At 45.3% G+C, this 27,340-nt stretch overlaps 1 protein-coding gene across 3 annotated transcripts; it reads right to left on the bottom strand.

Annotated features, from left to right (window-relative positions):
• Nucleotides 1-6,418: 6,418 nt before the first annotated feature.
• Dyrk3 (dual specificity tyrosine phosphorylation regulated kinase 3) lies at nt 6,419-16,861 on the bottom strand. Of its 3 annotated transcripts, none has more exons than XM_032915522.1 (3): nt 16,673-16,861; nt 14,891-15,002; nt 6,419-8,219 (listed from the first exon to the last, which is right to left on the bottom strand). In XM_032915522.1, exons 1-3 carry the CDS (start codon nt 16,747-16,749, stop codon nt 6,648-6,650), a joined length of 1,761 nt encoding a protein of 586 aa, XP_032771413.1. In that variant the 5' UTR covers nt 16,750-16,861; the 3' UTR covers nt 6,419-6,647. The 3 variants fall into 3 exon arrangements, with proteins under 3 accessions (XP_032771413.1, XP_032771414.1, XP_032771415.1); XM_032915523.1 differs by lacking the exon at nt 16,673-16,861 and adding an exon at nt 16,659-16,672; XM_032915524.1 differs by lacking the exon at nt 16,673-16,861 and having other exon boundaries at nt 14,887-14,960.
• Nucleotides 16,862-27,340: the final 10,479 nt, after the last annotated feature.

Raw genomic sequence — 27,340 nt, 5'->3', positions numbered from 1 at the left:
TGGGGCTTAGCAACCCCGAGAGAGCGAGCCCTGGAAAAGTACAGGGAGAGAGGTTGGGGTGGGGGAGCCCTCCCAGGGCCCAAGCACTCCTGCAACTCCTGACTTTGGTCTGAGGAATCTCTTCTTTGTGTGCCCCAACTGTCACCTGGCTTCTACCGGCTTTTACTGGTCTTTACCTCCCCTTCATCCTCTTTAAGGTGGAACGTAAGGACAGGAATAAAGGAAGAACAGAATTACCATCCTAGAAATACAGATGCCTCAGACCAGGTAAGACTGGGAAAAGGCTGAGGGGGTGGAGTGAGTGACAGTTATCCCTGAAGGAGGAGGGCGGGTCCTGGAAGCCCCTGGCTGGCTGCAGCAGGATGGAAAGGACGCACCTGTGATCAGTCTGTTCTTCTTGGTCCCCCAAACAACGCTGATGTCGTCGTCTTCTCCCAGAGTAACATGCCTAGGCATCTCTCTGATATCTAGAGCTGATGGCTCCCAAAGAGAAGAAATGGCCTCTTATGTGAGGAGAGAGTTTAATGAGAAGGGATTAGACGCGGACCCAGGAGTCAGCACCTGCTCATACCTACAGGGAAAGATCTCAGGGCTGCGGTTTCCGAACCAGCCTCATACATTCGCCTGTCTTGTCTGACAGGGTGGAACATAAGTAAACTTCGCCCGCAGTGTCCCAAGTCACTGTTGAAAGACGGCTCTGTCAGCAGAGGCCACAATGGACCTGCTTCAGAAGGAAGAGATGTGACTTGACTTGGGGCCAGTGTTCTGACCTAGGAATGGATGAGAATTCTCTGCCGTGTCCCAACTGGGTGTCCTCTCTGTGCTCATCAGTAGCCAACATATAAGAGCAGAGCTGGGTGGCCCCGGCAGTGCAAGGGCAAGTGACACCTAGGCTCATGCAGTCAAAAGGTCAAGGGCAGTCCTCGGTGTGGTCTCACTGCAGTTGCCCCTGGACTAACATTGTCCTTCCTAGATAGACAAAGAAGTAAAAAGTGCCTGTGCCACATGACAGCTTGCCCTGTGTGCAAGCTTGGGAATGCATGCGTGTGTGCACACCTCTCTCTCTCTCTCTCTCTCTCTCTCTCTCTCTCTCTCTCTCACACACACACACACACACACACACACACACACACACACACACACACACACACACATTTAGAAGGTAGCCATGGGGGCCATGGGGTAAATTTTTGTTTTCTTTGGATGTTGTTTTTTTTTCCCCCTGAGGCAGGGTTTCTCTGTGCAGCTCTGGCTGTCCTGGAGCTCACCCTGTAGACCAGACTGACCTCAAACTCAGACAGAATGCTGAGATTGAAGGCATGGGCCAATTTGTTTCTCTCACATTCAGCAGCAGCCCCACATCCAGCTGGGCCAGGCTCTGATAAGGAAGAAAGCCAAGGGACAATTCAAAGGCAGGGGATAGCAATCTCTCGGCTCATCTCTTAATTAGCTCCTACTGCCAGGACTACAGTGTGGCTCAGAACCAGCCCAGAAAAAGCAGGCCGAGGGTGAACTGCTTGCAGACCTCTGACACAGATTCCACTTCCTGTCATTTGTTCAAGGCTTTAAAAATCAGTGCCAGGGCCTCAAACAAACTGCTTTCTGGAAGCTTTTTGTCAGGCCTTCAAATGCAAACTAAGCTTAGGCTACATGGTGGTTCCAAATCAACTGACAGTGGGGGATCCCCAAAGAACCTGTCGTCCACTAACACTGTTCCTGTTTCCACACAGTACCTGACACTGCCCCAGTAATCCAGCATGGCTGGTTTTCCACACCACGGCACCTCCCCAGCCCCATAGGACACTTGAGAGTACGTCTGTGCTGTGCGGGCTTTGAAACAATTATGAGGTGCTGGAAAATTCTCAAAGCAAGTCATTTTTATATAAAACAACCACCACCACTCCCTCAAATGAAAAACAAGAGCACCTGGATGGAGGCAAGGATGAATCACCGCCTCCCGGGCTGCATTTCCCAGACGCACTCAGCAGGGTCAAATGAACAATGGAAGAAAATGACCACAAAGTGACTCAAACCGAATTACATCAGAGGCGAAGTGTCACAGATCGCCATTCGGCCTCCCTTATGGCTCTGCTTTCTCCGTGTTCTATCTGCATGGAGGTGCAGGGAGTGAACTTATTTCTAAGTCTCCTCCACTCAGGAAGGCTGGGCTTAGCAGTGAGTGACCTGTAAGAAGCTCTAACACTTTCCTCCAGACCAGGGGTCCTCAGTCTGTAGGTCGCCGTGCCTCTGTGGGGTTGCATATCCGGTACCGTTCATATCGGCTATTCACGTTGTGATCCAGAACAACAGCAAGATCGCAGCTATGAAGTAGCAATGAAAACAGTTTTATGGTTGGAGGTCACAACGTGAGGAGCTGTATTAAAGGGTCGGACCGTTAGGAAGGCCGAGAACTGCAGTGGTTAAGTATCTGATATGCAGATTGTCTTAGGAGTCCCCTGTGAAAGGGTCTCCTACCCCAAGAGGATTCGAACCCAGGTTGAGAACCCTTGCTCCAGATGATCTGTTCTTGCTCTGGGTTATCTCAGAGGTGGAGCCTGGGTGGTGGATCTCAGGGACCACCGAGCTTTTAAGCCTCGGAGGATGAGTTGACTGTGATGGAAAATTTTTACCACTGATATTAGTAGATGCAATTCAGTAGACACTGAGAAAGGGTTGCCTCTAATCAGGTCTAAGACCATTAAAACTCCTGGGGAAGTTTAGGGTTCTCAAGAGGGGGTGGGTTGAAATGAGGATTTGGGAAGTATTTTTGAAAAGTAGGAGGCAGATCACTGGTAAGGCATAGCTCTTCTTGGCTTGCTATATCTCTGGCTCTTTATCTGTGCTTAAACAAATCCAGGCTTCTCTTGTCTGTCTGTGTTTGCTCTGTGTACACCATGAGATAGAGTCATCTGCAAAGTTTTCTGGGGAGGCTGAGGAAAAGAAGACACGACCTGGCCAGTCTACCTGCTTGAAAGGACTGTGCACCTACCTTTATTTCAGGGGGGGAAAGCATATGGGGGCACTGCAGAACACGGTCACCTTCCTACCTTGTTAATGGTATCAGATAACCATAGCAGAAGTTAAGGGGGCTGGCGGCACAGTGGTTAAGCTCCAACTCAGAGATCCACCTATCCCTGCCTCTAGAGCGCTGGAATTAAAGGCGTGTCCCACCCCCACCCTGCAAACTATAGTCTACCCTTGTCTTTGTTGTCTCTTGTTTGTTTGTTTGTAGACAGGGTTTCACTGTGTAGCCCTGAACTCACTCTGTAGAGCAGGCTGGCCTCACCCTCAGAGATCCACCTGCCTCTGGACTCCTGAGGGGTGAGATTAAAGGCCTGCTGCACCAGGCTTTGTGTTTTCCTTTTCGTTATTACCAAGCTAACTATGCCTACCAAAACAAAGTGCCTTCTCATGACTCTTATCGGATCACCCTGTTCCTTGAAGAAGACAGCAGCAGAGTGTGTATCTGAAGTGAGGAGAAGCGAGCCCAGTCCTGGAGGAAGAGGACTGTATACGGTCTGTCCGTGACTGGGACACCCCGGCCACCTCAGGCTGACATGCGTGCTGCAGAGAAATCCTGACAGCGTATCAGAGAGTGCAGTCTAAACAGATCATCAAGCACTAGGTGAATCAGCTAATTCTCCACGTGGAAAGAAAAAAAAAAGTATGTCAGAAACAATGAAACAAAAATTCTGACTGAACTCTTTTAGGATGTTGGTAACAATTTGGGGATGGAATTGGTTCTCGTCAGTTTAGAGAGCCCCCAAGGCAGCCAACTTGATGTGTTCCACTGAACCGGCTGTGTAACAGAGATTGCCAGAGAGCTATCCAGCGGCAACCTAAGTCCCTCCCTGCTGAGAGGGCAGAGCAAGAGCTTCTAAAAAACACCTGCAGAGCGCCTCAGATTGATTAGTACAGCCAGTTCTATGTTTTTAAGAACAGCCTACTTTCCCCAAACCTGAGTCACTGCAGGAGGCAGGCTGGCCAATGGGAATGACTGTGCTGTGCGTCATGCTCCGGCTGCCAAGTTTAGACAGAAATGTATCCATTCACCTTTTCTGAGCTTTCTATAGCTTTTGTAAAAGCATGGGCCGTTTACAACCTTCCACTTAGCCCAGTTTCAATGAGCTCAGGTCCACACTTGGGTCTGTTCGGCAGGAAAAACTTGTGACAGCCTCCACCATGGTTTCCCTTCTAAAGTTGGAACTCTGTGCTGGCTGGCAAGGATTGCTCATGCAAACAAACAACAAAAACGAATACGTCACTTAGTGACCCTTTCAACTGTCTGCTTGGGAGAGCAGGCCTTCCACACTGATAGGGAAAGGCAAAACCACCTTAACATGTGCTCTGTGTAGATAACATGGGGGACTGAGTTTCTTCCGTACATCAGAGAATCTAGTAGGAGTTACCAGGAGCTGTGGGATTGTCTTTTCTAAACCAGGAGTAAAGTCATCTAACACCCAAAGGGCCATAGCGGGTCTGAGCGTTCTGCCTCTGGCCTTAGTGCTGGGAAGAGGAAAAATTGAACGTCGTCACGTGGCAAGACAATAATTCCATCTGAGGCAGTGGTGCAACCTTTAAATAGTTCCTCATATTGAGGTAATCCCCAACCACAAAATGATGCTGCTATTTCATAACTGTAATTTTGCTACTGCTATGAATATCTGATATGAGACCCCTGCGAGAGTTGCTTGAATCACAAAAAGGTTGAGACCCACAGGTTGAGACCAACTTTCATGGTGCCCGCAGCAGTCGGCCACGTCTGTGCCCAAGGGCTATGAACACAGAAGAGATGGAAAAACTAAAACAAAAGCAGGTGCTGTGGGTTACTTAGCTCCCGGGCGCTCTACACCATTCCATGAGACCCGCAGTAGCAGCCTCAGGCACTACAAGCTTTTGTTGTTTAACTTTTAGTCCTTATAGAGAAAGGAAGGCCACTGAAGACCAGGGAAAATGTAGGATTGTATTTCTGGCCTCTCAGATGTTTTTCTTCTTATAATGGGGGTTCACTAGGAGTCCAGGGAAGGGTGGGGTGTTCAGAGTGAAAGTGTGGAACATGGAGGTGCAAGTGGCATTTAATTTGCTGGGAGTTTACCTTATGGTAACCACTTACATAAAGTCTGGAGTCCGAGACAATGCAGGTAGTGGTCTGGCCACTGAGCCACTGATGACTAAGGAAGGGACTGTGCTTTTCATGCTGAGTCTACCTTTGATGCCCTGGGTCATTTATGACATAAAGTTGGCTTCTTTTGAGTTGGCCCAAGAAAGGAGCATGAGTTGGCTTTAAAATCAGTATGGGTTAATTCTTTATTTCTGTTAACAAATACCCAAGGTAATGAGTTTATATGGGGAAGCTTTATTGTGTTCAGAGGGTTCATTCTGTTGGCCTAGGCCTGTGGTATCACATCACAGTGAAGTGTTTGATAGCACAAAGCCATTCACATGATGGGCCAGCAGTTAAAATAATGAGGGCTGGAGAGATGGCTCAGTGGTTAAGAGCACTGACTGCTCTTCTGGAGGTCCTGAGTTCGATTCCCAGCAACCACATGGTGGCTCACAACCATCTGTAATGAGATCTGATGCCCTCTTCTGGTGTGTCTGAAGACAGCTACAGTGTACTTATATACATAAATAAATAGATAAATCTTCTTTAAAAAAAAAATAAGAGAGTGAGACCAGGGCTCTACCATCCTCTTTAAAACACATTCACAACATCCAACATGGAGGCCCACGACTTAGGAGACCCCAGTATGTCCCCACAGTGCTGGGGAGCAGGCCTTTGCGGGGAATTATGAAAGCAGAGAATTAACCACAGGGTTATTTGGTAAAGTGTTAAGATCTGTGAACCACTGAGTACCCAGGCTATAAATCGGAGGCAAAATAATAAAAAATGAAACCATAAAATATTATGAACTAAACATGGAAACCAGAGAACTAAAAACTGAACCATGGCGACAGCTGCCCAGGTGACAAACAGCTACTTGTATTCTGTGAGTCTTCCCACCTAGAATGAGCCCCCCAGAACTGTTTGCTGGGGTAAAGAGTTCCAGCTCTGCCTTCCGTCCATGCCTCCCACACCCCAATACCCTCCACAGTAGATGCTAAGGGAGACGAAGAGAGAAACAGCTTATGTTTTTAGAGTATCTACTATCTAGCAGCTGGAGAGATGGCTCAGTGGTTAAGATCTCTGAATGCCCTTCCAGAAGACATAGGTTCAATTCCCAGCACCCACATGGCAGATGACAACTGTCTAACTCCAGGATCTGACACCCTAAACACAGGCATCCATGCGAACCACCAATGTACATAAAATAAAAAAAGCTAGAAACATAAAAGTATCTTCTATCTTGAGAGAGATTTAAACCAAGAGGGTAATACGTGGGTTGAAGAACCTCCGACGGGAATGAGGACGATGCACTGACCTATTAAAAAGTCATTTAATGTATACTCCAGATGGCCAATACAAGCTGGTTAGACATTAGCCCTTGAAGCGTTCGTTTATAGTCATATAAAAATGTTCTGCCTTGTTAAAAAAAAAAAGTCTAACAAAAACATATCCATTGGTGAATGGGCTTCAATTATTTTTTTTTCCATTTGCATGTCTGTAAGGTAATTAAAAATACGTATGTATGAGTCTGAGTGGTCCATTAGCTGATCAGCTTTGGCAATACACTGCACAGAGGTATACTACCACTGGTTTCGGACATTAGGTTAGCTTTAAGCTTACTGGCGATTCCAACGACTGGAGGCAGCTTGGAGCCCAGTCCCTGGAAAGCATTTGTAGGATTAACTACCCGTTTCCCTGACACCTTGTCCGTGGTGAGGGGCCTGGGTGCAGACTTGCTAATCCAAGGATGTCTTAATGCTTGAGCTGGGGTGAGGCGGGCAGAGGGGTCCCACTGAAGGCACCTTTTCAGAAACTCTATGAACAAGTAGTCATCGCACCCCTTCAGCGCGGCTGCCCAGTCTTTGCTGCCTGGTGGGCCTCGCTTTTTACCCCTGCGTGAGCGGCCCCCGAGAAGCACAACCCTCCCGTCCGTCTGGGTAGTTACGGAGCAGTATCGAGGCAAGCCTTTGGAGTTAATAAAGTACTTGGCACGTTTGGATTGCTCCAGAAGTTTCTGTGGTGGCATTCCTAGCAACTCCATCATGCAGGCCAACTGGTCTCCTTCGTCCTCTCCTGGGAACAGGGGCTGTCCTGTCAAAAGTTCTGCGAGGATGCAACCAAAACTCCATATGTCAATTGGCGTGCTGTAGCGGCACCCCAAGATGATTTCCGGGGCTCTGTAGAAACGGGACTGGATATACGTGTAAAGTTTCTGATACTCGAAACAGCTGGACCCAAAGTCAATGACCTTGGTCGCGCTCCGTCCGTGATGCTTCAGGAGAATGTTTTCTGGCTTTAGGTCACAGTGAATGATCTTATTTTTGTGAAGGGCGTCCAAGGACTGCAGGATGGACTGGGCGAACTTCCGAACCAACTGGACGCTGAAGCCCTGAAACTTGTTTTTTTTAATGAGCTCGTACAGGTCTATGCTTAGCAACTCAAAGGCCATGCACACGTGGTTCCGGAAGGTGAAGCTTTCTAACATGTGGATGACATTCATGCTCCCAGTTTTGTCTTGCTTTTTAAGATGCTCCAGAATCCGGATCTCCTCGGCTGCCTGGCGGTGAAAGCGCTTCTCGTTGCGCACCATTTTCAGGGCCACGTACTGTCGGAGTTTGTGATCGTAGACCCGGGCTACCTGTCCAAAACTACCCTTGCCAATAATTTTCAGCACCTCATAGCGGTAAGCCAGATGGTCTCGAGGCACGTGAATATAGGCCCCGTCCGCATCGTCGTATCCCCCGTTATTGGGACCACCAATAACTCCTTGCCGCTTCTTGGCATTCGGGCCCACGAAGTAGATTTCTGGGTAGCTGATGATCTCCAGCTTCTCGTAGGCAGTGAGGTGGTGCTTGTACTGCTTCAGAGCTTGCTCAGGAGTCAGCGGGAGCACCTTAGATGGTCTGGACGAGAGGCTGCACTTCACGGTACCCAGGCTGTCGGAACTTTTCCCCTGAGAAGCAGGAGAGGACTTTTCAGAGTTGCTGATGCCATCGGACTGGAGAGTACTGGTTCTTCTGTTGCCAAATTCTTGAAACAGCTGTTCCACCTTCATCTCACTCCCATTCACGAAGTGCTGAGTGTGGCCTCTCGTGAATGGCTCAGTGGTAATCTGTGAGAGAAGAGAGTGAACACGGTTAATGGCATGAGAGACAGGAGGAAGGGGAAGGGGCCTTCTCCCTGAACAAGCGACAACCACACACATTGGTATGTTTATTTTAAAGTTAAAAAACCCGAGCAAGGGACTGGAGAGATGGCTCAGTGGTAAGAATGAGAACATAGTAAGTTTAGATCCTAGTACCTATGTGAAAAGCTACCCATGTGCCTGGAGGCCCAGGGCTATGGGGTACAGAGACAGACAGTCAGACTAGCGCCAGATTTACTGACAGACTCTGTCTCAAAGGAATATGGAGGAAAACATTAGAGCAGGGCAGGTGATGGTCTCCTCTGGCTTCTGAAATGCACACAGCCATATGGTGGTTCAAGAGGAACGTACCCTACAGACTCATGGGTTTGAATGCTTGGCCCATAGGGAGGGGCACTATTAGGAGGTGTGGCCTTGTTGAAGGAAGTGTGTCACAGTGGGGGGGCAGGCTTTGAGGCCTCCTATGCTCAAGTTATATCAGTGTGGTACCCTGCCCCCTTCTGCTCCCCTTGGATCAAGATTAGAAACTCTCAGCTCCTTCTCTAGCATCATGTCTGCCAGCTTCCCGTAATGGACCTCTGAACCTGTAAACCAGCCCTACCTAAATGTTTTTCTTTGTAAGAGTTGCCTTGGTCATGGTGTCTTTTCACAGTAATAAAACCTTAGCTAAGATACTCATGAATTCATAGGCGTGCACATATACATATGCACATATGCTTACACCACACAGTATACCACAGTCACATACATGCATGCATACATACATACATACATTCACAGAAGAGATAAACAGAAAGAGAAAAAGAAGAGGAAGGGGGAAAAGGGGAGAGGGACGGAGGGAGGGGGGGGGGAGAGAGGAAAAAGCAAAGCCCCAAATAGGAAATAAAAAAGAAGCAACAGTCTCTGGAGATGCCTTTCATCAATCCTTCGATCCCTTGAACACATCCACCACAGCTCCGACATGTGGCCAGCTTTGTTCTAGCCAGGGTCACTCTTTACTGCCCTTCAGTAAGCTACATTCCTTCTCTTAATTCTTTGAACTGAGAGCCTGTGATGGTTTTTTGAATATGCTTGGCTTGCCTCCCCCATCCCCACTCCCACTATTAGGAGGTGTGGCCTTGTTAGAGTAGGTGTGGCCTTGTTAGGGGAACTGTGGGGGTGGGCTTTGAGAGTCTCCTCCTAGCTGCCTGGAGACAGTCTTCTCCTGGCTTCCTTTGAAAGTAGAACTCTCAACTCTTCTAGCACCATGCCCGCCTGGACACTGCCATGCTTCCTGCCCTGATGATAATGGACTGAACCTCTGAAACTGTAAGTCAGCCCCACTGAATGTCCTTTTTGAGAGTTGCCTTGGTCATGGTCTCTTCACAGTGATGGAAACCCTGACTAAGACAGAAGACCTCTTTAGTCCCCTCCCCCCCATCCACCATCCACTCATCCTACATGCCTTCAAGACCCAATTTCAGTCTTCTCTCTGTAGCATCATACTAGTCTCATACTGTTATGATTCTTATTATTTCTTGAAGGGCGGAGGGCAAGTGCCCTGACGCACATGTGGAGGCCAGAGAACAGCTTTCTAGTTCTCTCCCTCGACTGTACATCTCCCAGGTGCTGGACTCGGGCTTGCTGGGAAGAGCGTTTACCCACAGAGCCAGCTCATCTTTAGAAATGGAAAGTAGGAATGTAGCGGGGCATTGGTGGTGCACACCTTTATCTCCAGCACTCAGGAGGCAGAGGCAGGCAGACGGGCAGATCTCTTAAAGTTTAAGGCCAGCCTGGTCTACAGAGTGAGTTCCAGAACAGCCAGGGCCACACAAAGGAAAGACAGACAGACAGATCAGAGATGAGTTCCCTCCTTCCTTCCATCTGTCTATCCAGTACGACAGAATACCTACTGTTCACTATGTGGCTCGGTACTAAAAACCAGGTACTCTTAAGAACTTTAACCTACCTATAAGGCTGAGCTGGGCAAAGAACAATGGCTTGGTTTTAATTAGATTTATGTACCAAAAAAGAGTATCTGTATGCAACTTGGTCATTTCTCCTTAAATCACTATCTAATTTTAATACAACTAAACATTTACTGCTAAACTCTTTGGAATGCACTGTTCAGATATACCAAGTCAGAAGGGCAGTGCTGGGCCTGGCTGTACTACTCAAAGCTCTATGACCTGGAACTTTGCATAACTTTTGTTTCTTCATGTGTAAAATGTGGACAACACTTACTTGCAGCAGTCGTGGGAGTCCATATTCAAAACAGGCTATCACAAACTATAAAACTTATGCAAAAATGCTGGCTACCGCTATGTGAAGTTCTCAAAATGTGGCCCACTCATGCTCCTGTATTCTCTCTTCCTTTTCCTCCCCCCTCACCCCCATGGATTTTCTCTTCCTGTTGTGGTGACTCCATCCATGTTAAAGCTCTTTCTACTAAATATCAGCCAAGTATCTGGCCAAAGAAGGGCCCGGCAGTAAGTTTTTGCATGGAAAACACCTAACCCCATTCCTCCCTTTACATAAAGGTTGCCTTCTGCTTGCTGTTCAGTTTAATGTTACCTTTCTAGAGATATTCAAGCCTAATCATAAAACCACTGCTTTAATGCAAAGGAACGCCTCTCAAGGGTTATCATCGGGCTGGTGGGACGTTATCTGTGCTCCTGTGCCTGCCCCTGGAAACTTCTCTGCCTGGTAAAGGCTGCATTGACTCTGAAGGCCTTCACTTCCCGTGTGTGATAAAGAGAGGGTCTCAGGCACAGTACATCACGAAGAACAAGTATTTAACAGAGGTCTAATTTCCATAGAATCACTCTAACAAAACTAAGAATGACGCCAGGACTCTCCTGACTCCTGGCTTTTCTTTCCAAAGACCTTATCTGCACTCTCTGCAAATTAAGTCCTTGGCACTTCCCAGAATTTCACAGGGCATGTCCAGGTTTCATAAAGTCCCTAGAAACGTAACCAGGGCTGTCCTGTCTCTGCCCCCCAGTTCTTCTGTAGATGCCAACCTCATTTCGTCCTCTCCCTCACCTGTGCCTGCTGGCCTTCCCTCACCCTGCCCCTTCCTGAAGTGTGGCTTACAGGGCAGTGGATGGCACAGACGTGTTCCACTGTAGATTATCACAGCTCAGATCTCCAGCAAACTGGGGAAATCTCAATAAGGGTTTTTGCCACACAAAAGAATCTTTCCTTGCCATGTTTCCCTTTCTTATAAATCTCAAATCCTTATAAGAATCGACTATATACCAAGTCTTCTGTGCCAGTAATAAAACACTCTTTCCCTTTTCCCTCAATCTACAGTTGTGGTGGTTTGAATGAAAATGGCCCCCATAGGCCCAAAGGGAGTGGCGCTGTTAGGTGTGGCCTTGTTGGAGGAAGTGTGTCACTGGGGGTGGGCCCTCAAGCCAGGTCCAGTGTCACTCTTCCTGCTGCCTGTCAATCCAGATGGAGAACTCTCAGCTACATAGCAGTGACTGTCTACATGCTGCAGTGTGTGTTGCCATGATGATGATGGACTGAACCTCTGAACCTGTAAGCCAGCCCCAATGAAATGCAGTCCTTCACAATGCTCGCCTTGGTCACAGTGTCTTAGATTAGACACCAGTATTCATATATAAAATGTTAGTAGTTATAAAATGCTATATATATTTCTAGCCTAGGACTATAATCGTGATAATCAGAAAGGTATATAAACCAGGCGCTGGTGGTGCACACCTTTAATCCTAGCACTCTGGAAGCAGAGGCAGGCAGATCTCTGAGTCAGAGGCCAGCCTGGTCTATAGAGCGAGTTCCAGGAGAGCCAGGGCTACACATCGAAACCCTGTCTCGAACAACAACAAAACAAACAAACAGAAACCAACAAGAGTCATGTATACAGTATCAAGTTAACCACGTAATTATGTACAAGAGACAGATCACGCAAGAGTTATGTTTTATTTCTTAAGAATGCTTCATGTGTACCATTAATGTGGAAAGCATATTGGGTTTTAAATAAAATGTGCTATATTAGTTGTGTACCATTAATGTGGAAAGCATATTGGGTTTTAAATAAAATGTGCTATATTAGTTGAGCCCTAAAAAAAAAAAAAAAAAAAAAAAAAAACCCTGCTGGAAAATTCAGAATGAGTAATTTCCTAATCCAGATATAAAAACCTACCCTTGGGAGGAGAGGATGTGCCTCAGTCTGTCTACCGTGCATGAGGTCCTGGGTTCAATCCCCACCTAAGACCACCCAAACAAAAACTCCTACCTCCTACCAGCCCCTGACCTCAAATCTCTGGGACAAAGAATTTAGTCCAGTGAAAGCCTTTAGAGTGATGACTGACAGCTTAGCTCAGCGTGCGAAAGGACCCTGTGAAGTGCTGAGGTGCTGAGGCCGACTGTGCCAAGACTGATGGGTACTCCGAACGGAGCCATAGCATTAGAGATTGTACCCCTACAGGGTCAAAGAGTACCACTGCAGCCGAGTTTGCGAATAACAGAGGCTGGGAAGAGGGCAGAGGCTAGCGCGTTTGCACTGGGTGGGGAGACAGCCTGACCCTCATTCCAGTTTCAGAAGGCAAAACCAGAGCAAGCAGCTGTGCAAACTGTGTAGCAAGGCTGGTCATGTGTGAGAGCTCTTGACGGAGAGACCCCACCCCCAAAGAGTAAGACAAAAGAGCATACATCTACATCATACACACAGTAAGAGTGGATAAAGGGGTTTAAAAAAAAAAAAAAGACCTTGCAATGACATGTTGGATTAGAATCTAAAACCTTAGGGCTTCCCTGTAACGGTCATTCTAAACAACATACAGTGAGAAATTCACTTGATCCTGAAGTACAATTTGAGAGACCTATAGGATAGAGATCAACATGGATCGACTCTGACCTAACGTTAAATGAGGTTTGTGCCCGATGCCCAAATGCAGGAGGTTTTCAATGCAGTGTATCGATGACTGACAGCAGGGAGCCAGGGAATAGGATGGTCACCACAGGGATGGCTCTGGATTTTTCTGAGGTGTTTAGAGACCACAGAAATAAACTCGAAGGGATGGAAAGAACCCCCACTGGACGCCAAAAGAGATTAAAAATAGGGTGACCAGACTTCCAAACACATTTAGACCAAGCTTGTCGTATTATTAGCCTCCCTGTGAGTGGTAAAACCTAGGGAAGAACTAGAAACAATTACAAGCTAACAAGAGGGCCCCTCAGATAAAGATGCTTGCCGCTAAGTCTGGTCATACACACACACACACACACACACACACACACACGCACCACAAAACATGCACAAATAAAATGTACTACTTTTAAAGTAAAATTCCAGAGTAAACTAAGAAAGGAACAAAGCAACAAATGTAGGTTGTAAGAGGAACCACAGGAAAAGTACAAGGCAGTTGGCCCAGGAAGTCAGATGCTTCATCAGATGACACATTGTAGCATATTTTCGAGTCACAGACCGAGGCTCCTTGCCTTGGAATGTATCCAAACCCTGCTCCACTACTCTGCATATGCCTGTGGACTGTGGATTCATTTCATTATTACCTTAAACAAAACAGTGCGGAAAGCTAAGGGTCTGGAGTTCATAAAGGATCTGAATGAGTCAAAACCCAACCTGGACAAAAGGTGGTGGTGCAGCCTTTGACCCCAGCACTCTGAGTAGAGTGAGTTCCAGGACACCAGGGCTACACAGAGAAACCCTGTCTGGGGAGGGAGGCGGGTGTGAACCCAGGTTTATTGTTTAAACTTAATTTAAGAGGGTTTTTTTTCAAAAAGATTTATTTATTACATATTATAAGTACACTGTAGCTGTTCAGACACACCAGAAGAGGGCATCAGATCCCATTACAGATGGTTGTGAGCCACCATGTGGTTGCTGGGATTTGAACTCAGGACCTCTGGAAGAGCAGTCAGTGCTCTTAGCCACTGAGCCATCTCTCCAGTCCCCCCCTTTTTTTTTTAAAGCTGTCTTTCACATACTGATCTGCCAGGTCTACAGGGGGAAAACAGAACTGATTGTGAATTCTGACGTTATTTTCCTTGTGACTTCAGTTAAAAGAAGCCTTTGTAATACTCTATGTATGTCATCTGCTATAAAAAAGAAACATCACCTAAAAAAAGAGTACCTCCCCAAGTGCCACACCTACCCCAGTAGAAGGAGTAAGGAAAGGGTGCATTTCAAATCCAAACTGTTCCCAAAAGCTAAACTCAAACCACAGGAACTGTTTTCCCCAAGTCAGGAGAAATCAAAAGCGAAGCCAGCAGGGTATGGTAACATACCCATTTAATCCCAGCACTCTGGAGACAGAGGCAGGCACCTCTCTGACTTTGAATCCAGCCTGGTCTACACAGAGATCCAGGCCAGCCAGGACTACATACTGAGACGCTGTGTCAAAACAATAATTGTTTTGTTTTTTTCTTTTCTTTTTTTCGGAGCTGGGGACCCAACGCAGGGCCTTGCGCCTGCTAGGCAACCACTCTACCACTGAGCCAAATCCCCAACCCCAACAATAATTGTTTTAAAAAACAAAATAAACTCCCCCCAAAACCAAAAGAAACCAACGCCATAACAACAAAGGGATGTCTGTATTGCCATCGATACAGAGCCATGCCTGAACATTAACTAGCATTTCTTCTTCCTCAAGGATCGTTTACTTACTTACATTTAGCCTTCTGGAGACAGGTGCTTCAGAGGGATTGCAAAGTGTGTTTGTATAGGGTGGGCACTTGGTTTCATCTATCATCATGAAGGTATCATAGACACCATCCCCCAACCTAGGAGAACGGGTTGCAGATAAAACCGGTCAGTAAATAAACAAAATGAGCTTGCATTTTCAAAACACCCCAGGCCCTGTTTCTAACCCTTTCTGACACTGCACAAAAACAAGCTGGGCGTTGAGCAGTGGAAGACAAGAATCCCAGTCTTTCTCTTTCATTTTAAAAATTAATTTTTTTCTGAGACAGGGTTTCTTACGTAGCCCTGGTTGTTCTAAAACTTGCGATGTAGACCAGACTGGCCTCAAACTCACACTACTCCACGTCGTGTTCCACCTCTGTACCAACACGTTTCCCTTTTCTTCTTAAAGGAAGGAAAATATTTCTAGATTCAAATTTTAAAATAGTTACAACAGGCTGGTGTGGTGGCACACTCCTCTAACCCCCTCACTCAGGAGGCAGAGGCAGGTGGATCTCTAAGTTTGAGGTCAGCCTGGTCTACAGAGTGAGTTCCAGGACAGCCAGAACTACATAATAAAGAGACGCGTCTCTAACTAACAAACAAATAATAAGTCATCAAAATAGTTACAACAAATCTTACTTTCTGAATGTTGCTCGAAAAAAATGAGACCACCAATTAGTATTACTTGAAAATGAAGGCTAATCTGAATAGTAAACCTAAACGTAGAAAGAAATAAACTTAATCAGCACCCAGCTGTGCCCCCCCCCCTGAACAGGCTCACAGGTATGGGAAGAAAAAGAACTACACTCTCAGACTAGCAAGGAACAGACAGACCTCTCTTTATTATTTTATGCACCCACTTACATAGCTAACCTAACTAGTGAAAAAAGGCAGCCAAGAGGAACCCACCAGGGTGCTTTAAGTTACAAAATGTTCGGAATCTCTCTCCTGTTTCCACTTCATTTCCTGGTATATGGGATGTTTAAAATGCCAAAGGAGTACAGAACGCGTCTGTTTTTAACACTGTGGGTCCTCCACTGCGAAGGCACACAAGGGTCAGGACTTACTAAAGCCACAAGATGACCTTGAATAATGCATTTTATCTGCTCCCCAAGACTACGTACTTCCCAGTCACACGCGTCACCAGCTCACGTTGTCATCTCAGATGATATACTATGAACACAACCATGACTAGGTAACATTTTTCATTGCCTTTAAAAAATATCTTTAATTATTCCAGTCACTTTGGAGATCTGTCTTATAAAATTACTTCTGGAGTTTAACAGAAGTGTTAAAGGAATAAAAGAGGGCTTTTAAAAAACCCACAAGAAATTAAAATGTCTTCTAAAAAGAAAAAAAATTGACGTTCAGGCAGCGTGTTTTGATAACAGAAGGCAATTTTCCGGACCGGACCGGCACGAGGAAACACACAGGGACCAGCACCGCATCTGCAGAGCAACAGCCAGAGGCGAACGACCCAACTGGGTTCCCCTAGCCAGGGCCGGATGCGCGGGTCCCACAAAGCCAGGCGGCATTTAGGGAACAAGGTCCTGGGTCTCTGCTCTTCCACCACAGGGGCAGGGCGGGCTCCGCAGACTCTCGGAGCAACAGGGCGCGGTTCACAGGTCTTGCGCACAGGTCCCAGCCCCGGCTCTCCCGAGGCCGCGCCGTCCCGCCCGCCCTTCCCCTCCCTTCCCGCTCACCGCCCTGATGGACAGGCAGCCCAGACCCGCAAGGAGTCCTCCCGCTCCTACCCGGGCGCCGTTACCTCCGCTGCTGCGGCGGGAGCCCGGCCCCCGGCAGCGCCGCGTCCTTCCTCCCGCGCTCGCGGGCTGCGCCTCCCATCGCGAGCTTGCCCCGCGGGCACAGAGGCGGCGGTTGGCCCGGTGGGTCGCCTCCAGCCCCGTACCTGCTGGCTTCGCTACAAGCCGCGGCTCTGAGATGGGCTCGCGCGGTCCGCAGGGAGACCGCGCGGGAGCCGCCGCGTCGCCTAGCAACCGCGCACGCTGTGCCGCGCCTGCGTAATGCTGCTGCGGAGGGAGCGGGCTGGAGGCGGAGCGAGGGGCGTGCTGTTTAGGGTAGTGTGTTTGCTGGTCCTTTTAGCTGAAGAGGAAACCGGCTCCAGAACCTGTGCTTCTTAGTACTCACCTAGCAGTGAAACCAGCCATGGGCTCATCAGCCGCACAGCCTTCCTGCTCGGCAGGCCGCTTGGAGAGCTCTACGCAACTTTAATGTGTGAAAGCGAGCCTCACTCTTGCTGAAAAGTACCGTATGTTAAGTCCATTTCGACAGTTAAAATGGAAGTGAAAAGAAAGGCTGTTAAGCCACAGAAGAAGTGGTGGTTGTGGTGTTGAGCTTGGTACCCACCAGATTTCCTAAGGATGCAAAACTCCTCTGCAAGAGCGGATCTGATTCCCAACACACTCATGGCAGTTCACCACCATTCATGATTCTAGTTCCAGGGCGTTCAATGCCCTGTTCTGACTTCCGAGAGTAGCAGGCACACATGTGGTGCACAGACATAAACTCATACACGTAAGATGAGTCCATTGGATCCATCAGAAAACCAAAGGTTCTTTCACGCATCGGACAAGCGCGCCACCTGGTGCGCACTGGAAATTATTTCAAAGAGCATAATTCATGAATCTTCAAATGTCCAACCGAGGCCCTCTTTTGGTTTCGTAAAAGTCACGGTTTCCACTCTCATCTCAGAAGATCCACACCCTCTTTACAGCTAAGAATCTGTCCATTTGGGACACTTTACTTTCTTCTATTCAGTGTTGCCTAAGCCTGTGATGTAAGTAAAGACGTTTTCTTCAATGATAACCTTTTAGAAATTTCTAAATAGCTTTTTCTTTCTGTCTTGCCTTCATCACAACCAGTGCAATCTTGCTTTCCTAGGGTTTTTGTTTGTTTTGTTTTGTTTTTAAATCGGGCTCTCTGACTCTCTTGTTTGAAGAAAGAGTTCCGCAGCAACAAAAGGCACCTCCCAGTGCCAAGATTACAAAACTCTCTCAACGAGCCTGCTCTTAGGACAAGTAAGAGGTGAATACCTCAGACTACTTTACTACCGGAAAGGGTTGAACGGGACTTGCCTGAGCTTGTTTAATTACCTCACTGCCAATCACTGCAAGTCTTCCCTTCGGTCTTTAATACACGCTACTTCCAGAACCAAGCTAACACATCTCTGTTCTGCTTCTTGCGTCTAGGGGGGTTGGGGAGTGGATACAGAGGCTGCGTTTGTCTTTAGTCGGTTATTTCCAAGGTAAGGGAGGGAGAACTCCTTGAGGGTACTGGACCTCATGAGTTTCTGACCTTGGTGACCTAAGTACTTTTCAGTATTTCTTCAATGAACCCCTGTTTTGTAACAATGACCACACCCTCATTAAGCAATTGCCCTGTGCCCCCCAGCCCTTGAGAAGCCTCATTTAAATGTACTTCAACATCTCTTCGGCATCAAATGTACAGAAACTGAAACAATGCAAAGAAAACACGGTTTCTGTAAACAAATAAATGTTTGCATATGTGATCTCTTGAACCATATGCAAAATATATTTGATAAATGTTATATTAAAGTAAGTAAAAGGGGGCACATGCCAGTGGGAAGACAAAGTTTTGAGGAAGTGAGGAGTGAGAGGAGGGACTTTGGTTGGATATGATCAGATATATATATTTGATAGAGGCTGGAGAGATGGCTCCGTGGTCATGAGCCCCAGCAGCTCCTGCAGAGAACCGGGGCTTGACTCCTAACATGCACATGACAGTTCACGAGCTCTAGCTCTAGTTGTAGGGCGTTCAATGCCCTCTTCTGACATCTAGCAGTAGCAGGCACACATGTGGTGCGCTGACATACACTCAGAAGCATAAGATAAATCTAAAATTCTTTTCTAATGATATTTTATGAAGTCACTAAATAATAAACATATTTTTAGATTTATATGAGTACACTGTAGCTGTCCTCAGACACACCAGAAGAGGGCATCGGATCTCATTACAGATGGTTGTGAGCCACCATGTGGTTGCTGGGAATTGAACTCAGGACCTCTGGGAGAGCAGTCAGTGCTCTTGACCACTGAGCCATCTCTCCAGACCAATATATTCTTAAATAAATAAAGAGTGGTTGAAAATCAGCATTATCTCTCTCTGAAGATATAAAACAAGAATCCCACAAACTAGCCAAATGGTCTGCGATGCCTGCCTATCTTTGGAAGCCAGTTCTAGTGTACAGGAATACCAAAGAGCCTGCAATAAGTGTTTTAAATGCAATTATCCCAAGATCTTAGGGGAAAAAAATTCCAAAGACCTGGAATATTGCTCAGTACTGCAATGTCTGCATAGTACGCAGGAGGCTCTGGTTTAGAATTCCAGTATCAGAAAACAAATGAAACAAGACGACATTCAGAATACGACCACAGCACTTTCAGAGGAATTTCCCCTGCAATCACTCAGCTGTAATTTTTTTTTTTTTTTTTGACAAAGCAGCTATGGGAGGGTGGGGTTCTGTTTGAAATCGGTTTGTTGCTATGAATTTCTTCGTAGTGAAATATTCCATGATGTATATGATGTTCCACGCACCACAGAACTGAAATGCACGTTTAAAGTAAACCATTCATTTACAACCTGAGAAACACAGTCTTGAGTGAGTCTTGATGTTTCCCGAATTGTGAGCCCGGTCTTGTGTCTCCTAAGTCTGTAAGGTTGTCCTTATTAGTCTCAAACCCCTTTCCCAAAAGTTTCTGCTACCTCTTTTCACATTGTTTGTGTGCTATCTACAGCCCTAAAGGGCCTAAAACGTGTGTGTGCGTGTGTGTAGTGTGTGTGTGTGCGTGTGTGTATGTGTGTGTGTGGTGTATATCTTTGTGTGTGTGTTGTGTATGTTTGTGTGTCGTGTGTGGTGTGTGTAAGAGTGTATATGTGTGGTGCGTATGGTGTGTGTAATATGTGTGATATGTGTGTGGTGTGTGTGTGTGACTATGTATGTATAGTATGTGTATTTGTGTTTGGTGTATATGGTATGTGTGGTATGTGTGTTTGTGTGTGGTATATGTTTGTGTGTGTGGTGTGTGCTGTGTGTGTGAGAGTGTATGTGTGGCATGTGTTTTATGTTTGGTGTGTATGTTTGCGTGTGTGGTGTGTGTTTGTGCTTACGGTGTGTGGTGTGTGTGTATGCTGTGTGCTGTGTGTGTATTTGAGTATGTGTGTGTGTTTGTGCGTGTGTGGTGTGTGGTATGTGCTGTGTGTGTGTGTGCGTATGTGTGGAATGTGTGTTTGTGTTTGGGGTGTATGTTTGTGTGTGTGGTGTGTGTGTGTGTGTGTGTGTGTGTGTGTGGTTTGTGCTGAGTGTGTGAGTGTGTATGTGTGGTATGTGTGTTTGTGTTTGGGGTGTATGTTGTGTGTGTGTGTGTGTGTGTGTGTGTGTGTGTGTGTGTGCTGTGTGTGTGTGTCTATGAGTGTGGGCATATCTGAGCATCAGTGTGGAGACCAGAAGATAACTATGGAATTCAGTTCTTTCTTCCCACCTTGGGTTCTGGGCATTGAACTCAGACTATAAGGCTTGTTTGCGTGGAAAGTGCTTTTAGCTGCTGAGCCATCTTGCTATCCCTTGGGTACAGTTCTTGATGAAAATGCTAACATATATAATTAGAACAGACACGGTATAACTCCTAAAGACACCCCCTAGGTGGGAGGAAATGGATGTACACATTTGCCACTGGTCAGTGTTTACATGAAACCCAGCAGGGCCAGCTCCTTCATTACTGCTAAAGGCTGTGAATGGTTACTTTTGGCTCAGTTCTCTGGGTTCTGAGGTTTCTGTCCTCTGAATCACACTTCCTTTTCAAATGAAAGATAACTTTTGCTAGCAGGTGAATGTTTCAGGTTTTTGTTTTTTTTTAATGTTTCTTTTTATAGAGGTTTGGGAATCTAAAGTTCTGTTTGTTTTCAATTTTTCTACTGTCTTTGCACTTTTTGTTACAGATTGGTTATATTTTAACAATATAATTAAAAGACATTGCAGTTCTTCTGTTGAGTCTCATTTGCTTTTACAGTAGACAAAGCCATGCATGCAAACCTCTTCAAAGTAAGCCTTTCTCTTCTTTGTGCTTCTGAGGCTGCTGAGGGCGACCTCTGAGGGCATGACCTGCAATTCTTGGGAGCCCTGTGTGAGCAATGCCCTTGTGATTCTTAGGGGTACTGTGACATAGTGGAGAGCATTGCTGAGACTTACCTTTGTTTGCAAGGTTTTCACCTGACTGAGACGTCACTTCACAGTTTTCTTTTGTGTTTCCTGCCACAACGATAATGAACTGAACCTCTCAAACTGTAAGCTAGCACCAATTAAATGTTGTCCTTTATAAGAATTGCCTTGGTCATGGTGTCTCTTCATAGCAACAGAAACCCTAACTAGGACAATATTTAAGGAAGAGATCATTTCCTGTGGTTTGCATTTACCCTATGTGAAACAGATGTTAAGTTCTTGGGAAGCTCAGAACAAAATTATTCCCCAAGACTAAGAAGATTTGGCAACAGCATCATGGGAAGCCGGTCTGGTCTTCAGTTACAATGTCAAACATGGGAAATAGAAAGCTAGAGCCAAAGAACAACGAAACAGGGCTGGAGTGTTACTGTTACCCAGAATCAGATGCTAGTGAAGGCCAATGGGCTGCATTACAAAGACAGCTTGAATCTGATGATCACATCTTGGCACTATGTCATATAGCAGCTTTAAATGCTTGGGACAAGGTTAAAGAATTGGGGAAAATTTCTGAGTCATTTTCTAAAATTATGCAAGGTCCAAAAGAAGCCTTTATTGAGTTTGCAAGGATTTACTTCAGCTGTAAATAGATTAAGTAAAAAAAAAAAACAATCGAATCTTTGGCTTTTGAAAATGCTAATTCAGAATGTAAAGGGGTGATTAGACCTTTAAAGGCAAGGTCAGCACCATTACACAAATGGATCAGAAATATGGCTGATATTGGATCTCATGTTTATGATGGTACTCTGATAGAAGTAAGTTTTATGGAAAGTCAAAAATGCCAGATGTTTTCATTGTGGTAAACATTTGAAAAAGGATTGTAGGCCCAGCATTCCTAGAAATGGTGGCTTTTTTTCCTAATAGGCCTGGTATTCCTAGAAATGATTTTCATTTGTTTGCTTTTTGTTTTTGTGTTTGAAAAAACAAGTGAAACATCTCAAGAAAAGGGAAGGATAATGAAGAAAATGTCCAAAGAAAGAGTGTCAGCTGGCCCAGTGGTATTACCTCCAGCTTGTCTCTGCTGCTTTCTATCATAACGGCAAATAATCTTTATGTGGTCCCAATTCAACTAAAAATTAAATCTGGCTTTGGACTTGGAGCATGGCTTTCTCTGTCTCTAAACCCAAGCGTGCTTCTTAAAGGAAAATCAAAAATCTCTGTCTCATGTCTCAGGCCCTGGTAAGGGACACAGGAAAAAAAAAACAAAAAACAGAAAATAAGAGACTATTCTGTCGCCACTAATCTCATAGTCTTTTGGTTTTCATTTGACTCTTTAAAACTATTCCTAATGTATAAATATTGTTTCAAAATCTAAAAGGTCATTATGCACGCATAAGCTTTCTTTTGTGATATTAGCAGTCATACGGAATACCAACTAATTCTCAAAATAAGCTTCATCTGGTTCGTGTGAATGTTTTCAGGTCTGAATCTGAAGCAGGCGACTAGGAACAAAGTTTGGGTACCTCAGATGTACTTAGTAGATTGGGGTTCTCAAACCTTTCTGAGAGCTGCTGAATAAGGCATTTAAAATGTCTAAGTTTTCTACCATTCCTAACAGTAACCTTTGAGTCTCCAAGAAGATGGCGGGGCCCTGCAACAACACATCCACCTTGGTGTGATGATGCTAACCACTGGGAAAAACTGCTCCATACTTCTGCTGCTGCCAGGTTCTGTGCAAACAGAGCTGACTGCTGTGTTCTACCTAGCCAGAATTGCCACACCACCCAAAGATCAGTTTTAGACTACCGACTGCTCAGGAAATTCAAACTGCTGGGCTCATAGAGTCTGACGTGAACACAGAACTTTTTTAAACCCCAAAATACTCAATCCTAAGACTGCCAGATACAACCAAGTTGGACAGTGTAGAAAGGTTGGCAGAAATAATTTCATTATTGTAGATATTTTTACCGTGCTAGAGTTTTTTTTAAAAAAAAAACTTTCCTTTTTATTTGGATGAAAAGGGGGGAAATGTTGCAGTCTATTTGATTACTCTGTGAACCCTGAGATTGTGTTGTTTACTGGAAAAGCCAGTTTCTAGCTGTGGTGTGACTCAGCCCTAGCACACACGTTTAATCCAGGTTCAATTCCTAACGTGCACATGGTGGCTTCCACCCTTTGGTAACTCCAGTTCCGAGGGAGGGGTGTTTCTGCTGCCCTCTTCTGTCCTCTGCAGGCACCAGGCATACGTGATGTGGTGCTCGTGCACACATATAGTCAAAACTTATACACATAAAAAAGAGATCCTAAAAGTTGTCTTGTAGTTTATATTTTCTACTTAGGTCCAATGTCTGTTATATTTGAGTAGGCTCTGAAGTAGGGATTTGTTTATTTCTTTGTTTATTGTATTGCATGTGTACCAACTCAATAGTATAATACGGAATAGCTTTTTTGTCCTCAAGATGTTCTGCCTTCAAACTCTGGCTGATCCTCCTTCTCCTCCACCTCCTTCTCCCCATCCTCCTCTCCCTCTCCCTCTTCTTCCTCCTCCTTCACATTTTCCAGTTATGCCCCTTTCACTTTTAAAATGTCATAAAGTTAGATTTTTTTTTTTTCCCGGAGCTGAGGACCAAACCCAGGGCCTTGCACTTGCTAGGCAAACGCTCTCCCACTGAGCTAAATCCCCAACCCCGTTAGATTTGTTACTTACATTTTATGGGTATGAGCCTTTTCAGAATTCGAACGCCACTACACTGCCTCCGTCTAGTCAAAAACAAAACAATAAAAACTAGGGAGAATCATCATGTTCTCCTCATTGAGTCAGGTCACAGACTGTTTCAATCTGGGTTTTCCTTCCTTATTTAAAAAAAAAGAAAAAAAAAAAAAATTATTTTATGCATATAAGTACACACCAGAAGAGGGCATCAGATCCCATTACAGATGGTTGTGAGTCACCATGTGGTTGCTGGGAATTGAACTCAGGACCTCTGGAAGAAGAGTCTCTCTAGCTCCCATTCTTCTGGTTTTTCTAAACAGCTTAGTCTCTTTCACTTTCTGTCCTGGTCAGTTTTAATAGTCAATTCCACAAAACCTAGAATCATCAGGGAGAGAGCCCTAGTGTGAGGCTATCTACATTGAGTTGGCCTGTGGGCTCGTCTGTGGGGATTGTCTTTTTAGTTAAGATCCAGCCACCATGGGTAGAAGTCCTGAATTGTGTGAGCAGGGAGAAATCACGCCAAGCATGAGCCAGCAAGTGCTTGTGGGCAGGCCGGGGAGCAGACAGGCAGGCGGGCGGGCAGGCAGACAAGGATAGCTTGAGCAGACTTGTTTCTCTCTGTTCTTCACTATGGATGGGATGTAAGTTCTGCCGCTGTGACTTCTCCACTTGATGGACTGGGAGCTAAAATAAACCCTTTCTTCATAAGTGGCTCTTTGTCCGGATATTTTGTGACTCAACAGAAGAGAAACTAGAACACCTTCATAGTAGTGCCATGTCCACTTAATGTTGTCCCCTTCATTAGGTGAGGTGTCTGGAACACAGGGAGGGGCATTAACTTCCAGACTTACCTTGCATTATTTAGTCTGTGCATGACGATTTCTAAGCACCACATGTGATAAATGGTGCTGTCAGCATAAATACCTACCCACAGGGGCAGAGGGTGCATCTGATTCCCACATATATTTCATAAAAAGCAATTCCAAATAAATACAATTCCTGAATGTAAAAACTGTATGCCACAGAATTAAATATGCTCTTACCATATGATCCAGCACTCACTCTTCTTGTTATTTACCCATATGAATTTAAACTTGCGGAGAGAATGCTCAGTAATTAAGAGCACTGGCTACTCCTCCAGAGGACCTGGGTATAGTTCCCAGCACCCGCATGGCAGCTCACAACTGTCTGTAACTTCAGTTCCAAGAGATCTGACACCCTCAAAACAATGCATATAAAATAAAATATCAATAAATTTGGGGCTGGAGAGATGGCTCAGAGGTTAAGAACACTTGAGTGCTCTTCCACAGGTACTGAGTTCAATTCCCAACAACCACATGGTGGGTCACAACCATCTATAATGGGACCTGAGGCCCTCTTCTGGCATGCAGGTGTACATACAGATAGAGTACTCATACATTAAAAAATCTTTATAAATAAACTTGCATCCATACAAAAATCTGTTCACCCCTATTTATAGCAACTATATGAAGAATTAGCCAAACTTGAAATTGACCTTCAAAGAAAGGTGATCTTTCATCTACAGTCACCACCACCATCACTATCACCACCACCACCACCATCATCATCATCCCAATTGTTGACTAATTGACACAATTACACAGAGGAGAATTCCATAAGTGAACTCATTCTGTGGCCTGGGCATGCAAGGTCAACCTGGACAATTTAGGGAGAACTTGTCTAAAAAATACATACATACATACATACATACATACATACATACATGCAATAAACAGCTGGAGGTATGCCAATGGTAAAGTACTCACCTACTATATGAGAGGTTCTAAATATTACACTACAACACACACACATACAAATACACACATATACATACACACATATACATACACACATATACATAACACATACGCACATATACATACACTCATATACACATAATATACATACACATATACACGTACACATACCACATACACACACATACACACCTACATCCACATACACCCACATGAACACATATACACACATACACAATACAAACACATACACACACACACACACACACACGGCAGCTTTCCTTCATATAAGTTTCCCTTCACATTGCTGCAGTTCTGCAACTTTGGCCAAGAGTAGGTGATAGTCTGCGAACCCTTTGAGAACTCTGGAGTTGCTAAGGGATATGAGTTGCTGGCTTGTTCATCACAGGCAGAAGGCAACTCATGATATAGGCAAAGAATGTGGGAAGGTACCCACCTAGGATGAATTAGTTACTTTGTGTGGCTGCGATAAAACACTGACTAAAAGCAACTTTGGGGAAGAAAGGGCTTATTTGGCTTCTATGTTCCAGTACGCAGTCCAACATCAAGGGATGTTAGGTAGGAAATGAGCAGAAACCATAGGGGAACTGCTACGTACTGGTTTGATCAGCTTGTTGTATAACACAACCTAGGACCACCCACCCAAGGATGGATCCACCATGGGTTGGACCTTCCCACACCAATCATCTGTCAAAATGCCCTACGGGCTTGCCTACAGCTCAGTCTTGTGAAGGCATTTTCTCAACTGAGGCTCCCATTGCCTCAGACGACTCTAGCTTTTGTCTGTTTGACAAAAGAACCAACCAGCATGTATGGATTTGTGCTCTTGATACATTAATAGGCTGGAATGTGGCAGTGCCTAATTCTCTGAATCTTGCCTCCTATTTATTGGCTATTATATAATTTCAAGGATGACAATTGACATCTTTGGATCTCCCCAGTTTGAAATTTCTAGTATTTCCCTAAAACTTTCTTCAGTTCTCAAGACCAAAAACACTCCGTTCTAACTGTGACTACTTAGCGGCTCAAGGAACAGGAGTCTGCAGGTAATGTCCTCCTCTAGGCTCCTCGGCCTTTGGTTTGAAGTGGGGTGCTTCTAATTAAAGCCCGGAGGCTCAGAGGTATAGAAGTTGGGGCTAGTAACTAGGCCCTGGTATACAACAGGTAGAGATTGCCAGGCACTTTGGACAGTCAATGTGGAATTAGTTAAGCAACTGAGATGCTGCTGCTGCTGACGACTATGATATGACGACAGTTAGTGAAAAGGCACTAAGCTCGGAAGATCTGCTAAGCAAACGCTAGTTTAATAGAACCCAAGCAACCTAGGTTTAAGTTTAACTTAAGCCTCAGCTTAAATCTTTGCCCTTAGAGTACACGGTTGTTTCTTTCAGGGAAGCCCCATCTATGTTATCTGACTCTGTTACTAGTCGCCTGGGCAAACCGGGATCTAGAGTGGATTGTGTTCCTTGTCGCTGGTATTATTATCGCGTGCAAATTAAACATCGAGGAGAAAAAAAAAATCCTAGTTGAAGCCTTTAGTTTACAATACCATGTAAAGATATGAATAAATAAAAGCCTTTAAGCATTTAAAAGTATTTTTAAAAAGGAAAAAAAACACCCAGGATTCAATAAAACGTGCAAGTTTAATAAAACATGAATTCAATTAACTTTGCGGACTTGAAGCCTGAGGAACAGACTGCAAGCTGGCAGTTTCTTTGCAACGCTGTATCT

This window comes from Rattus rattus, chromosome 10 (assembly GCF_011064425.1).
Source record: "Rattus rattus isolate New Zealand chromosome 10, Rrattus_CSIRO_v1, whole genome shotgun sequence".
Classification (NCBI taxonomy): Eukaryota; Metazoa; Chordata; class Mammalia; order Rodentia; family Muridae; genus Rattus; species Rattus rattus.
Note: the sequence above shows the minus strand (reverse complement) of the source record. Positions and strands in the feature narration are given on the sequence as shown.